Source organism: Ranitomeya variabilis, chromosome 5 (assembly GCF_051348905.1).
Source record: "Ranitomeya variabilis isolate aRanVar5 chromosome 5, aRanVar5.hap1, whole genome shotgun sequence".
Lineage (NCBI taxonomy): Eukaryota > Metazoa > Chordata > Amphibia > Anura > Dendrobatidae > Ranitomeya > Ranitomeya variabilis.
In genome coordinates, this window is record NC_135236.1 from 237562412 (window position 1) to 237578632 (window position 16221).

At 42.9% G+C, this 16221-nt stretch overlaps 1 protein-coding gene across 2 annotated transcripts in view; it reads right to left on the reverse strand.

The window, feature by feature from the left end:
• Nucleotides 1-16221, reverse strand: part of BNIP2 (BCL2 interacting protein 2) — a 61676-nt gene that overhangs the window by 3984 nt on the left and 41471 nt on the right. Inside the window, exons 6-10 of one of the 2 annotated variants that reach the window (XM_077263928.1) lie at nt 5496-5598; nt 5017-5148; nt 3089-3175; nt 2893-2991; nt 1721-1756 (exon numbers count right to left, since the gene is read on the reverse strand). In XM_077263928.1, coding sequence (XP_077120043.1) covers nt 1721-1756; nt 2893-2991; nt 3089-3175; nt 5017-5148; nt 5496-5598 — 457 coding nt within the window. The remainder of the gene's footprint in view (nt 1-1720; nt 1757-2892; nt 2992-3088; nt 3176-5016; nt 5149-5495; nt 5599-16221) is intronic. The other variant, XM_077263929.1, reaches the window with a different exon arrangement.

Sequence of the window (16221 nt, forward strand, 5' to 3'; positions counted from 1 at the left end):
GGTTTTGTAGGATTTGGATTATTTTTTTTTTCTGAGCGGACACTGCATAGTTTAGAGCAGTTTCCAACAGAATCCACTTCAAAGTGACATGCACTTAATTTTTTTCCACTAGGCATTTTTCAAAACCTATTTAGAACAACAAAAAAAAATCACGTGAACAACGAAGTGGATTTTCCATAGAAATGAAATAGAAGTTTTCCAAACGTTTTTGAAGAGGATTTTGGAGACAATCCACTAAAAAAAAATAATAATAAAAAAAAAATAAAAAAATCCTCCATGAGAACATTTCCTAAAAAGCTTCAAATGGCAGTCTGAACATTGCGAAACTGAATTTGTAATACATTTCATGATATCGATAAAAAAAAAATTGCATTTCACATAAAATCTCGATTTAAACAAAAGGTCATTTTCTCGTGACACATTACCTTTTGTAAAACATTTTTTAATTATTAATTTATACAATTGATCTTAAAAAGTAGCCATCATCAATAAATACCCATCTCCCCCTGCATGTGGCACATTTCTACCGCTAAGGAGGTGCATATTGAAGTCAGATTTTAAAGGGGTTCTCTGGTAATAGCAAAAAAATAACTAAAGAAAATAACATTATAAAAAAAAAAATCCCAAATACATTTTATTAACAAATCACGCTCATTTTGTCAAGGGAGATAATCACTATAGAACTAAAATGGCTGCTGTCTTATTACCCCAACAGAAACCTGTCCCAGAAGCAGAGGGGCACGTTAGCATGTGCAGTGGGGGGCTCACCATTCTAGGACAGGTTTCGGTCATTGTAACAAGGACAAAAAAAATTGAGATTTACCATTTAATAGTAATCGGGAATTTATTTATCAGGACATTTCCTTTAGTTATTTTTTCTATTCCCGGAGAGACCCTTTAATGAACCTGTAAAAATAAGCTGTGCTGCCCCTTGTGGCGATGGTGTTCTGCAGAGATTATCATACGTAGATAAAAGGCACCACTGTTCAATAGTCATTGAATGTTTATACAAATTCATAGAAAGACAATGGTGAGTAAATGAAAAGAAGATGAAATTATCTTGAAAGCATTTGAGATGTGTGGTTTATGTAAAATAACTGGGATTGATTGTGCTTCTAATTAAATGATGCACCAATATTTCATTAATAGAATGGACTCATGCAAGCTGTGGGAATTTGGTAACAGCATGTCAATGACAGGCAGGGGCACATAATGCAGATTGGGAAGTGCCCGTGTCCCTGCCGGCCACATGGAAGCTGGGAGAGAGGGGAGCAGACTCCGCTTTGGCGTACTGGTTAGCCTGAACACCACAGCACGGCAAATACAAACATTGCACTGGTTATATACCTTGTTATCATGTGTGCCCACAAACAATCATACCATGCCATATATACCTCGGTATCACTCAACAGCATGCGGATATATGTACATAGAGACATCAAACCAATTAGATACTGGGACTATTAGTGAACAGAAGAACAGACGTTGATTTAATGGAATCGTATAGAAGTTGGATGGCAGAAAAAGACCACGATGTCCATCTTGTCTGCCCTTATATTTTTATCCCATGATTATGTACAAAGTAAGACTACGTATAGGGTGCATGTTTGTATTTCCTAGTGCAATATGGTATTCTCCAAGCTGACCAAGAAGGGAAGGGTTAGTTTGTGCAGAGCAGATGGACTTGTCTCAGTGCAACCCACAGAAGGTGTGCAGATACCTTTTGTGTTTCTTTTTACTTTTTGCGTCGTCATACCTTAGTAGGAGAGAGTTGGAATTCAGTAAACAGAAACAACGGCTAGATAACGGATATGACAGGAGTATTTAGTTAAGAGAAATCGGCACACTAATGCAAACCATAAAGCTACACGCTTCCATATTTTCTACAGCTCATGGTATAAGGACATGTCCCCTACTGTCTCTAGAGTGCTGTCTATATGGAGCAAGAAGTGCAGGAAGCACATCAATCAGAGAGTGATGGGGCATCTGCAGGACACCATGAGGTGTCACGGAGAGAACACGTGACCCACACGTTCTTATGTGGAAACATGGAGAAGATATCCTACAAGCAGCTGGTGTGTGGGGACAACGATCTACTGACTAGTCACGGTCACAAGAAAGATTCCTTGACATAGGCCATCATCGGTTTAGGTGTAATATCCATAAGTAATGAGGTTCTCCAATCCAAACTATTTCACTAGAGAATACTATAAAAAGGCATTAGGTGGAGTCAGAACTATCACTGCAATCACCGGAATCAGACACTGGTGGAGCCATTAGCTATGTCTGCTTGAAGCATGTAAGAGAAAGCTTACTATTAAAAGCCAGCTTGGGATTGTGCTTTGGATGACTAGTCCGATGCAGGTCCCTGGCTGCTTTCTCTGCCTTTCTCCCCATAACAGACAGGTCTCACAGGGGCAGGGAGACACACACCCCTGTCAGTCTGGGGGACCGCGAGGGACCAGTTTTCGACTAGTCATCTGAGACACATAGTCCCTGGCCAGCTCTTCTAAGCAATTTTTTATTTTTTTTTTAATCTAAAATGCCTCCGCATTTCAGAGAAATGTATGCACAGCTGCAGTGACGGAGCCAGCGTCTGATTCCCGATGCCCATGGTTCATGGTTTGGGTGGCACGAGTCAGCTGACATTTTAATATGATGCATTTAGATAATAGAAATATTCTACATAGAGACCAAATAATACATATCATTAAAACGTGTTGCCCTACTGTTCCTGCAACTTTATAACTTCCAGCATTCTCTGAAGACCTGTTGCCATCATGGATTGCTGCGTGTTATATTCTTGCAATAACCGGTGAGCCAAAGGGGATCACTACTAATAAATGAAAACATTTTGCTCAATATTAGTCTAGAAACATAAATGTAACATACTCTTTTATGCAGTCTGGTATGACGACATACTCCATAGGAATAAGCTCGGCTAGTTCTACCAGGCTAAAGACATACTTAATCTTCTGACTGAATTTCGAGCTAAAGAATGGAGAAACAAAAAGCAAAAGAAATAGTGAGGATACATGAGATGAAAAGCTTATAAATTTCTTGTATAGAACGGATCAATCGGATGTACCTGATGAATGGCTTGGTAATAGCGAGCAATGTTCTGATAAACCAGGAAGGATGGACAATGATGAGAGACTTCAGATTTTTCCGTAGCCTTCAAAAAAAGAACATCACGTTATAAAAAAAAAAAAAATAATCACATCTCAGATTTACATGACTTTGATGGGCTGGGGAGGTCCTCGGAGTCAGGGGGCTGATACATATAGAAATGTGCTACTGACACCTGACTATGTTTCTATGGATGTCTATCAAATACCTTATAGCCTGGCTATTACAGTTAACTCATGGGATGATGTTACACTGTCAAATACCCAGCTGGACCACCAGGATTCCTGAAAATGGACAGGTGTGAATCTCCAAATGTATATGTGATCACTAGCCATTGGAAGGAATGGGGATTACATAGTGTTTGTTTTCTGCTTAAGCCACAGTGGAGCGGATCATATACAGAGGAAAGGCATAAAAGAGGTCGTTCTACAACTTTTTTTTGACAATTCCGGAGCGCTTGCATGTACAGTAGTGTTGTTCGGAGCCGTAGTGTGCATGATCAACCAACTTTACATAGTGCAATTTTGTTTTAGGCTATGGTACAGTCATTTTGTCCCCTCTGGAGGAAATAATGCAGACAGTAAAGATCTTTATGCCTGTATCATTGGTTCCTGTGCCGCTCCTGTGTGTCCATGCCAATATACCGTATATACTCGAGTATAAGCCGACCCGAGTATAAGAAGACCCCTAATTTTGCCACAAAAAACTGGGAAAACTTAATGACTCGAGTATAAGCCTAGGGTGGAAAATGCAGCAGCTACCCGTAAATTTCAAAAATAAAAATAGGTACCAATAAAAGTAAAATTAATTGAGATATCAGTAGGTTAAGTGTTTTTGAATATCCTTATTGAATCAGGAGCCCCATATAATGGTCCATACAGTTCATGATGGGCTCCATAACATGCTCCATACAAAATACGCCCCATATAATGCTCCATAAAGTTTATGATGGGCCCCATAAGATGCTCCATATTAAAAATATGCCCCATATAACGCTGCACAAAGGTTAATAAGGGCCCCATAAGAGGCTCCATAGAGATATTTGCCCCATATAATGCTGCACAAATGTTGATTATGGCCCCAATAGATGCTCCATAGAGATATTTCCCCATATGCTGTTGCTGCGATTAAAAAAAAAAAAAACTTAAAAAAAAAAACCCCGACATACTCCATTCTCTTCGCTCAGGCCCCTGGCACTTGCAATATTCACCTGTCCTCGTTCCACTGCCGGGCTCAGTCTTCCTGTCCTCCGCACTGACGTTCAGGCAGAGGGCGCGCACTAACCACATCATCGCGCCCTCTGACCCGAGCGTCACAGCAGAGGACGCAGAAGACGGAGCCCGGCGGTGGAACGAGGAAAGGTGAATATCGCACAATGCTACTCACCCTCCCCATTATACTCACCTGCTCCCGGCGCAGTCCCTGGCAGCTTCCCTGATAGCGTCTTTCCAGCATTGAGTGGTCACCGGTACCGCTCAGTACAATAATGAATATGCGGCTCCACCCCTATGGGAGTGGAGTCGCGTCCATATTCATTACTGTAATGAGCGGTACCATGTGACCGCTCAATGCTGGAAGAAGCTGTCAGCGCCCGGAGACCATCGGAGATGCAGGGACCACACCAGGAGCACGTGAGTATGTCACAAACACCCCCCCCCCCTGGGACAATGACTCTAGTATAAGCCGAGAGGGGCACTTTCAGCGTAAGAAAAGGGCTGAAAATCTCGGCATATACTCGAGTATATACGGTAGCTTAAACACAAAGTGTAGCAAGGAAAACATTTTAAGCAGAGATGACTGTGAAAAACAACTAGAAAACACTTAGGATTTGAACAGCTGAAATTCTCAAAAAAAATAAAGGAGGAAATAATTGTAAATCAGTCTTACCGCCTATCGATTTGCTGATAGCATCTCCGCAGCCAGCCAAGACTTGGCATTTTTCTTCTGGTTGTGGCTCCATTTAAATAAACAATCATGTAGTTCTCTGCAACTAGCATTTCCAAAGTGCCAATGACGTACCTGCCAAAACAGCGTGCACAGGTCTTACAATGCTGGAAATCATTAGACAGAAGCCAGAATGTATCACTGCTGTATGTGTGCGTCTGAGAAGTGAATGTGGATAACATCCTAGTATTCCTGGATTTGGTGTCCTGGGACCCTGACAATGCAGCAGAACCTCTGTGGAGTCACAGATTATAACAAGATCTTTGCACGTACGCTATACGTCAGAAGACACACTCCGCCACGTGGGCCTTTACCCTAATGTTGTGTTCCTACAATGCACAAACTGCAGCATGGCCAGGTAGCGGTGCAGGGAGAAATCATTCACACACCCCATCCACGTTACCCCACACAGCAACACTTACTTGAAGAGATTGTCCATTAGATATCGATAGTTCGGTTGACTGCTGTCTGGCATAAAACATACAGCAAATACAATAATGGCGTTCAAGCCATCACCATAGTAACCTAAAAACACAATGGAACAGGTTGGACAAAAATTTCCCACAAAAATGCAAAGTATATACAGTGGGGAAAAAAGTATTTAATCAGCCACCAATTGTGCAAGTTCTCCCACTTAAAAAGATGAGAGAGGCCTGTAATTGACATCATAGGTAGATCACAACTATGAGAGTCAAAATGAGAAAACATTTGCAAATTATGGTGGAAAATAAGTATTTGGTCACCTAAAAAACATGCAAGATTTCTGGCTCTCACAGACCTGCAACAACTTCTTTAAGAGGCTCGTCTGTCCTCCACTCATTACCTGTAGTAATGGAACCTCTGAGCTTGTTATCAGTATAAAAGACACCTGTGCACAACCTCAAACAGTCATACTCCAAACTCCACTATGGTGAAGACCAAAGAGCTGTCGAAGGACACCAGAAACAAAATTGTGGCCCTGCACCAGGCTGGGAAGACTGAATCAGCAATAGGCAATCAGCTTGGTGTGATGAAATCAACTGTGGGAGCCATAATAAGAAAATGGAAGACATACAAGACCACTGAATCTCCCTTGATCTGGGGCTCCACGCAAGATCTCACCCCGTGGGGTCAAAATGATCACAAGAACAGTGAGCAAAAATCCCAGAACCACACGGGGGGGATTGGGGGGGGGAGGGGACCTAGTGAATGGCCTGCATAGAGCTGAGACCACCATAACAATGGCTACCATCAGTAACACACTACGCTGCCAGGGACTCCGATCATGCAGTGCCAGAGGTGTCCCCCTGCTTAAGCCAGTACATGTCCGGGCCCGTCTGAAGTTTGCTAGAGAGCATTTGGATTATCCAGAAGGGTATTGGGAGAATGTCATATGGTCTGATGAAACCAAAGTAGAACTGTTTAGTAGAAACAAAACTCGTCGTGTTTGGAAGAGACAGAATGCTGAGTTGCATCCAAAGAACACCATACCTACTGTGAAGCATGGGGCTGGCAAATTCATGCTTTGGGCCATTTCTCTGAAAAGGGACCAGGACGATTGATCCATGTACATGAAAGAATGAATGGGGCCGTCTATCTTGAGATTTTGAGTGCAAACCTGCTTCCATCATCAAGGGCATTGAAGATGAAACGTGGATGGGTCTTTCAGCACGATAATGATCCCAAGCACACCGCCAGGGCAACGAAGGAGTGGCTTCGTAAGAAGCATATGAAGGTCCTGGAGTGGCCTAGCCAATCTCCAGATCTCAATCCCATAGAAAACCTTTGGAGGGAGTTGAAAGTCCGTGTTGCCCAGCAACAGGCCCAAAACATCAATGCTATAGAGGAGATCAGCATGAAAGAATGGGCCAACATACCACCAACAGTGTGTGCCAACCTTGTGAAGACTTACAGAAAACGTTTGGCCACTGTCATTGCCAACAAAGGATATATACCAAAATATTGAGATGAACTTTTGTTAATGACCAAATACGGTACTTATTTTCCACCATAATTTGCAAAATAAATCTTGCCAAATCAGACAAGGTGATTTTCTGGATTTGTTTTCTCATTTTGACTCTCATAGTTGTGGTCTACCTATGATGTCAATTACAGGCCTCTCTCATCTTTTTAAGTGGGAGAACTTGTACAATTGGTGGCTGAGTTAATACTTTTTACCCCACTGTAACTGGTTTATATTTTTCGAATATTTTACAAATAGAAAGTAAGATTTCTGAACATAGTCACCTGGCAGATTGTTAAAATGCCAAAAGGTAATTCATTCCAGTAAAGAGAGACCCCTTATGTTTGAGAGCCCATATCATCTCTCCTTCGTAAGATCACTGGAGCTTACATCTAGGATGGACAAAAACCGATCATCTGCACGTTTTTCTGACACAAATAATAACAGATGCAATCTATGGCATACGTGTCGAAAAGTTAATTTGCCATGTTGGATTTTTCAGGTCATTGTCAGGTGCTGTAGTTTGTGCGGACTGACATTTCTGAACCTCATCAACCAAAGCCAAATCTGAACCACAGATCATGAGAGTTATCGGTGATATGTCACTTTTATTTACAAATATGTCATCCAAGATGAAAACTTTTTAACAGACCAACCAAGAAAGACAATATCAATAGTAATAACTAATAATATTCAAACCCGCCAGTCTATACGAACATCCCAGGATATGAATGCTGCAAGTCCACCAGGTGAATTCGCTTTTGTGTTTTTTAGTTTGTGCTTTTTTTTAAAATTTAAAACAATTGCTGCTGTCAGTTTTTACTTTCGGACAACTCGTTTAAAAGTCCACCATGCTGTCCTATAAATCTGTCAGCAGAAAACAGGTGCCCGTAGGTTGTGAATTGTCTGTCAGCAGAACACTTGTATAAAACCTGTATCTTTGTGGGATTACATGAAAGCAGATAATCTCTTGACTGTAGGATGCAGATAATATGCAGTTTAGTGGCAGCTCTGGATGCTCTGTACAAATATTTTTCTGACCACTCATGACAGCACCTGAGAGTGGTACATGCTCCGGTCACTGGACAGGAAACCAAGAGCACAAAATAAAAGGTAACTCCCTCTTCCTCCTTCAATGTGGTTTCTTGTCCTTTGGATATAGGAGCCTGGAGCAGCCGAGAATCATAGAACACCACAGCATGGCCTATAGCATCCTCTAATAAGAATGGCAGTGAGTACAGGGGCCCAGTTGGATGCTGAAATGCTAACATCAGTTTGGGAGAATCAACATTTAATCCCTTAAAGACCAGGGGCAATTCCGTTTTTGCATTTCCATTTTTTGCTTCCCTTCTTCCCAGAGCCATAACTTTGCTATATTTCCGTGAATATATCCTTGCTTGTTTTTTTGCGGGACGAGTTATACTTTTGAACACCTCCATTGCCTTTACCATATCGTACTGGAAAATGGGGAAAAAAATCTAAATGCGGTGCAATTCCACATTTTTTTTTTTACCATGTTCGCCAAATGCTAAAACTGACCTGCCATTATGATTCTCCAGGTTATTAGGAGATCGTAGACACCAAACATGTATAGGTTCTTTTCTATTTAAGTGTTGAAAAAAAATCCAAAAAGTTGGTTAAAAAAAAAAAAAGTGCCATTTTCCGAGACCTGATCGTCTCCCCTTTTCTGGATCTGGGGCTGGGTGCAAGGCTTATTTTTTGCGTGCCAAGCTGTCGTTTTTATTGACACCATTTTGGGATAAATACGATGTTTTGATCACCTGTTATTATTGCAATGTTACAGCGACCAAAAAAAACCGTAATTCTGGCATTTGATTTTTTTTCCCTCGCTAAGCCGTTTACTGATAGATTGGGCGAGTCTGAATGCGGCGATATGAAATGTGTATTTTTTATTTTTTCTAAATTGTTTTATTTTGAATGGGGCAAAAGTGGGTTGATTTGAACTTTTATATAAATTTGTAACACTTTTTACTAGCGTCAATAGTCTCCATTGGAGACTAGAATTTGCGGTCATCCGATTGCTTGTGCTACACACAGCAGGACTTCAGCCCTTCTATGTGTAGCTAAAATGTTCATCTGCTATAAGTGCCGGCCACCAGCGGCGTTCATAGCAGTTCTGCAATGACAAACACAGGGGTTTCCTGCAGATGCCAAGTTGTCATGCCAACCCATCGGCGACCCGCGGTCATGTAACACAGGTGGCATTAAGACACACATCCGGTTAGGGCGAGTTAAATGCTGTTGTCAGAGATTGACAGACGCATTTAACTAGTTAACAGCTGCGGGTGAATCGCGACTCCACTCGCGGCTGTTAGGGGCATATGTCAGCTGATTAGATCAGCTGACGTGTTGGAAAAGGTGAGGGCTCATCGCTGGAGCCTGCACCAAAGAGAGAAAGGTGACCTATGATGGCCACGGAACGTCACAAGTCATTAAAGGGTTAATGCTTCAGTACCTACCTATGTTTGACTTGGGGCCTTGTGTTTCAGTAGTCCTATGGTTTTGTGATTCCAGCATGTCTTACAGCCTGGTGTTTCTTATTTAGGTTCTGTGGCTACGTTAAAGCGTCTGTCTTGTTAACAGATCCCGTGTTCGAATCTCAGTAGTATCTCGCCTTGTGTTTTGTATGTTGGACCGGCTGCCTCATGTCTTGTGTGTTGGGCTGGATACTACGGGTATGGCCTCATGATTCAGGTTTGCCATCCCACCTCATGTCTGGTCTTATGACTCATGTGTTGCCTGCCTGAAAGTTTTCTGGCCACTTTGTAGTTGTTGAAAAAACCTGCCAGCTCAGGTCTAGGGTTTTCTTCGGCTGCCTCTGCCTTACAGCTTGACTTGATGGGGCCTTCAGTTAATAAAATACAATCCTGAGGATAGCTGGTGAGTCCAACAGATTTCCAGTCAATATTGCATACTTGAATAACATATACAACTGGTCCGCATTTAATATTTGATCCCAGTTTGTCCTCTTGGTAGGAGGTGTAAATTGTTGCACTAATCAGAATGAAACTATTTTAAATCCCGTGTGGACGGGCTGACGTATCTAAGCCACATTTCTATGTCCCAGTTATTCTTCTAGTTGGAGTTGGTCATGGTTGTGATAAGCCAAATGACATTATTGTAAGTCCAGTTAATCTTCAGGGTCTGGAGTTATAATTTGGAATGGTGGGCATTTAAGTTGGTTAATTATTTAGGTTCCAGGTTATACTTTTAGTGGGATTTGCAGCTTGGGCATGGCTAAGCTAAAGAAAACAAGTGTAAATCCAGTTCATCCTTCCAGTCTGATGTCATAACATGGACTCTTAATTTACGTTGATAAAAATCTACATCTCAGTTTACCCTCCTAGTTGGAAGTGCAAGATGGACATGGCTGCGCTAAGCTGATTAAACCCACCGAAAGTCCAGTTAGGAACTCTTGTTGGAGTCACAAAAGAGCCTTGTGGATGCAAAGTGATTAAATTATCAATGCCACAATCCACTCTCCTGCTTTGGAGTGGTAAGATGAATTTGATTGTGACAAGTCGGGCGGCACTATACCGGTCTGCCCTCCTAATGGAGGTGCAAGCTGGACTCGCCAGTATGGGGCTGATAAACCATCAATATCCCAGTATAGCCAACTAATTGGAGTTTCACGACAGGCATGGTTAACCGGATCTGGTGAAAATATTCGGAAAATGTAGTAATTGGAAATTATATTCACCCAATGACGGTCCCGCTGCGGTCAGAGTCCGATGGGTGTCGCCGTCCGATGCCTCCCTTCTTCTTACGATGACGTCCTCTTCTTGCATTCACACCGCGGCTCCTGCGCAGGCGTACTTTGTCTGCCCTGTTGAGGGCAGAGCAAAGTACTGCAGTGCGTGGGTGCTGGGCCTCTCTGACCTTTCCCGGCGCCTGCGCACTGCAGTACTTTGCTCTGCCCTCAACAGGGCAGACAAAGTATGCCTGCACCGGAGCCACAGCATGAATGCAAGAAGAGGACATCATCGTAAGAAGATGGGAGGCCTCGAACAGGACCGCGACACCCATCGGACCCGGACAGCAGAGGGACCGCCCCTGGGTGAGTATAATCTAAACTCTTTTTCTCATCTTTCAGGATACATCGGGGGCTTATCTACAGCATTCCAGAATGCTGTAGATAAGCCCCTGATGCTGGTGGGCTTAGCTCACCTTCAATTTTGGGGGTGACAGGTTCCCTTTAAATATTCAATGCGCTTTAGGAGCGATAAATCTAACTCTGCAATAAACCTATAAGGGGAGGAATCAATGAAGGAGTTAAAATGTCCCCTTACCTGTTAGACTCCTGTGGCGAAGGAGGAACATGTTTTTGCTAGTTAAGGCGAATGCCTTCACACAGAGGTAAGACCATTCTGATTATTACTTAAGAGCAGAATGATACGTCATTAAAGGTACATGGTTGAGGGGACGTGGCTCTAATACCTTGGTTCAAGACCATCTGAGCTTTTGATTAATACCATATGAGGTCTATATCTCTTTCTGATCGAGTCGCTACCTCACGGATGGGAGGGGAGTGGTGCAAATTCAGAGGTGATAGTTATCACTTGGCTTAGTCTCTTTGCTCAAAAAATCTCAAAAACTAATCAATTTGGCATTGAACGGTCTTCAACTAACAATCTTAATCGTTGGATTGTATTAAAATCCAGTTATGTTATGTTATGACTTAACTTACACCCTAAGGAACACACACACAAAAAAAAAAAAAGAAAGAAAAGAAGATTTGTTATCCCTTCACCTCCGGGCAATTTTCCATTTTTTTTCGCTCCCCTTCTTCCCAGAGCCATAACTTTTCTATTTTTATGTCAATATGGCCATGTGAAGGCTTATTTTTTGCTGGGCGAGTTGTACTTTTGAATGGCACCATTGATTTTACCATATAATGTACTGGAAAACGGGAAAAAAAATTGCAAGTGCGGTGATTTTGCAAAAAAGTGCGATTCCATAACTGCCTTTTTTCTTTACCATATTCAATAAATGCTAAAACTGACCTGCCATGATTCTCCAGGTCATTAAGAGTTTGCAGATACCAAAACATGTATAGGTTCTTTTTTATTTAAGTGGTGAAAAAAAAAATCAAAAGTTAATGAAAAAAAAATACTGGTGCCATTTTCCAAGACCAGTAGCGTCTACATTTTTTGGGATCTGATGCTGGCTGAAGGCTTGCGCGCTGAGTTGTTTTTATTGATACCATTTTGGTGTTGATACGATCTTTTAAATCGCCTGTTATTGCATTTTATGGTAATGTTGTGGCGCCCCCAAAAAAAGTTTAAATTTTTGTCTTATTACACCATTTACTGATAAAATTAATTATTTTTATATTTTGATTGGGCGTTTCTGAACGCAGCGATCTCAAATATGTGTTTTTTTATCATTTTATTTTGAATGAGGCAAAAGGGGCAATTTGAATTTATATATTTTTAAAAACTATTTACACTTTTTAGTTGCTTTAATAGTCTCCTTAGGAGACTTGAAGCAGCGATCTTCTGATTGCTTGTGCTACACTTAGCAGGGCTCCAGCAGAAATGCTCATTTCCTATGCCACAGGACGACGCTCATAGCAGATTGGCAATGACAATCGTCCAATGGGCGTCGCGGTCCGGCGCCTCCTATCTTCATATGATGACTTCCTCCTCTTGTCTTCCTGCTGCGGCTCCGGCGTACTTTGTCTGCCCTGTTGAGGGCAGAGCAAAATACTGCAGTGCGCAGGCGTTGGGCCTCTTTGACCTTTGCCGGAGCTGTGGCAGGAAGACAAGAAGAGGACGTCATCGTATGAAGATAGGAGGCGCCGGACCCACACCGCGACGCCCATCGTACCGGACCACAGCGGGAAGTGGGTGAGTATAACCTGTTTTTCTTACCTTTCAGGTTACATCAGGGGCTTATCTACAGCATTACAGAATGCTGTAGATAAGGCCCTGATGCGGTGCCTTAGCTCATCTTCGATTTTTGGGGTGACAGATTCCCTTTAAGTCTTAGTACCAGTTCCTATATACTTCACTTGTTGGTTAGGTTATTTAACAAGTACAGAATATTTATTTGAATCCAAGGAAGATAACCAACCATACATATAGTGAAGTCCATAAATATAGACTCTCTGGGGAAAAAAAAAAAGTTGTTGTAACCAGTAGTAGTTCTTATACTCTGGTTGGTGCTTTTTTGAGACAATATCTTGATTGAATGATACCTAAAAACTTTCACAATCCTCCTTCCTGAAGCACTATCTGTTGAACTAGTATATTCTTGGGATCTCTCCTCAGGTGTAAGATCTTACACCTATCAAAGGGTTCTTTGGTCATTGTCTCTCAGGTGCGGCCATGGGTGAGGGGGAAAATGATAATTACATACCGGCAATTTGATTTCATGAAACCCATGACAGCACCCCTATTTATTCCCTCTGTAGCTTATGGTTGGTGGTGGTTGTAGAATTGGGGGGGCCAGGGAGCACCACACTTGGGCAATTGTATTACTGCATACCAGATACGTAATAATGAGGGGTGCCGCTCACTGCAAGGCTAAAGGGATAATTGTACGAAAAAACAAGAAAAGAAGCCATGCAAACGGAGCGCACACCCAAAGAAAATACAATCTAAATAGAAAAATATATAACAATAATTTATTTTACATAGAGACAAGTGCACAAGGATAAAAACATATTAAAAGAACAACAAACACACTACCGGTCCCATAGTAGATGTTAAATAAGAAGACGGCCCAAATGCAGATGGTAAATAACAGAGGCAAAAAAATACACCACCAATATGCTCTTTAAATTTTATGCATTATGTGAGGAAAACCTACAGTGTGGAGGGTGAAAAGCCATGCATGCTATGTATATATAGGCATGGTATGCCCCCTAATTAAATGACCAACAGATGGCAATGTAGATATGAGTAAATATAGCAAGTCTGGGCGTCCCCAGACAACCATAAGGTAAAAATAAAATACCCTTAAACTGTTAGAAATAATAGGCCACCAGTACGGCCCCAATAAGCCAAAAAAAGAGGAGTGGCAAAAAGAAACAAAACCGCCTCACCAAAATAGAGGTGCCAAGAAGATGAAAGTATATGGCACAAGGTAGACAGGGAAGAGAAGGGGGGCAGAAGGTAAGTCACCCAGTAGGTCGTCCAGTGCGTGGTGTGGGCCGTCGGCCGTCAGCAGTCAGCAATGGGAGAAAATGATCCCGGGATCCAAGCGGTGTGGGGGAGGCCCCACGCGTATCGCTGCTAACCGCAGCTTCGTCAGGTGAAGTGCTCTGGGAGTTGCCTCTACTGGGAGTTGCCTCTTTATTGTGTTCTCTTGGCTTCCTGCCCAGTGATAGGGGCAGATCCCGCTTTCTCAGGTACAGTCATGGGTTTCAGCAAAATTAATTTAGCGGTAATCTACTATATAATTGTCTAAGGGTACTTCCGTCTGTCCTTCTGTCTGTCTGTCGCGGTTATTAGTTCGCTGATTGGTCTCGCCAGCTGCCTGTCATGGCTGCCGCGACCAATCAGCGACGCGCACAGTCCGGAAAAAGATGGCCGCTCCTTACTCCCCGCACTCACTGCCCGGCGCCCGCATACACCCCTCCGCTCACCGCTCACACAGGGATAATGCCGGCGGTAACGGACCGCGTTATGCTGCGGGTAACGCACTCCGTTACCGCCGCTATTAACCCTGTGTCTCCCCCACTTTGTAATATTGACGCTGCCTATGCGGCATCAATAGTACAAAATGTAATGTTAAAAATAATAATTAAAAAAAAAACTGCTATACTCACCCTCTGTAGACCCCTGAGCCGCACGCGCCGCCCGCCATCTTCCGTTGCAGTGGCAAAGATGGTATGGCAGAAGGACCTGCCATGACGTCACGGTCATGTGACCGCGACGTCATCACAAGTCCTGCGCGCCTGCGCGGAAAGGACCTGATGTGACGTCACGGTCATGTGACCGCTACACGGTCAAGTGACCGCGACGTCATCACAGGTCCTGCGCTCAGACCAACCCTGGGACCGGAAGCTGCCGTGGACTACAAGGGGCCCTCGGAAAGGTGAGTATATGTTTATTTTTTAACCTGTGACAAACCTGGCTAGGCAATATACTACGTGACTGGCCAATATACTACGTGGCTCTGTGCTGTATACTACGTCACTGGGCAATATACTACGGCGCTGAACAATATACTAAGTCGCTGGGCAATATACTAAGTCGCTGGGCAATATACTACGTCGCTGGGCAATATACTACGTGCCTGGACAATATACTACGTGGCTAGGCAATATACTACGTGGCTAGGCAATATACTACGTGACTGGGCAATTTACTACGTGGCTAGGCAATATACTACGTGGCTAGGCAATATACTACGTGACTGGGCAATATACTACGTGACTGGGCAATATACTACGTGACTGGGCAATATACTACGTGACTGGGCAATATACTACGTGACTGGGCAATATACTACGTGACTGGGCAATATACTACGTGACTGGGCAATATACTACGTGACTGGGCAATGTACTACCAGAGGCAGCAAGGCAACCCCAAAACATCAGGGAACCTCCGCCATGTTTGACTGTAGGGACCGTGTTCTTTTCTTTGAATGCCTCTTTTTTTCTCATGTAAACTCTATGTTGATGCCTTTGCCCAAAAAGCTCTACTTTTTTCTCATTTGACCAGAGAACACTCTTCCAAAACGTTTTAGCCTTTTTCAGGTAAGTTTTGGCAAACTCCAGCCTGGCTTTTTTGTGTCTCGGGGTAAGAAGTGGGGTCTTCCTGGGTCTCCTACCATACAGTCCCTTTTCATTCAGATGCCGACGGATAGTAAGGGTTGACACTGTTGTATCCTCGGACTACAGGGCAGCTTGAACTTGTTTGGATGTTAGTCGAGGTTCTTTATCCAACATCCGCACAATCTTGCGTTGAAATCTCTTGTCAATTTTCCACATATAGGGAGGTTAGCCACAGTGCCATGGGCTTTAAACTTCTTGATGACACTGTGCACGGTAGACACAGGAATATTCAGGTCTTTGGAGATGGACTTGTAGCCTTGAGATTGCTCATGCTTCCTTACAATGTGGTTTCTCAAGTCCTCAGACAGTTCTTTGGTTTTCTTTCTATTCTCCATGCTCAATGTGGTACACACAAGCACACAGGACAGAGGTTGAGTCAACTTTAATCCATGTCAAC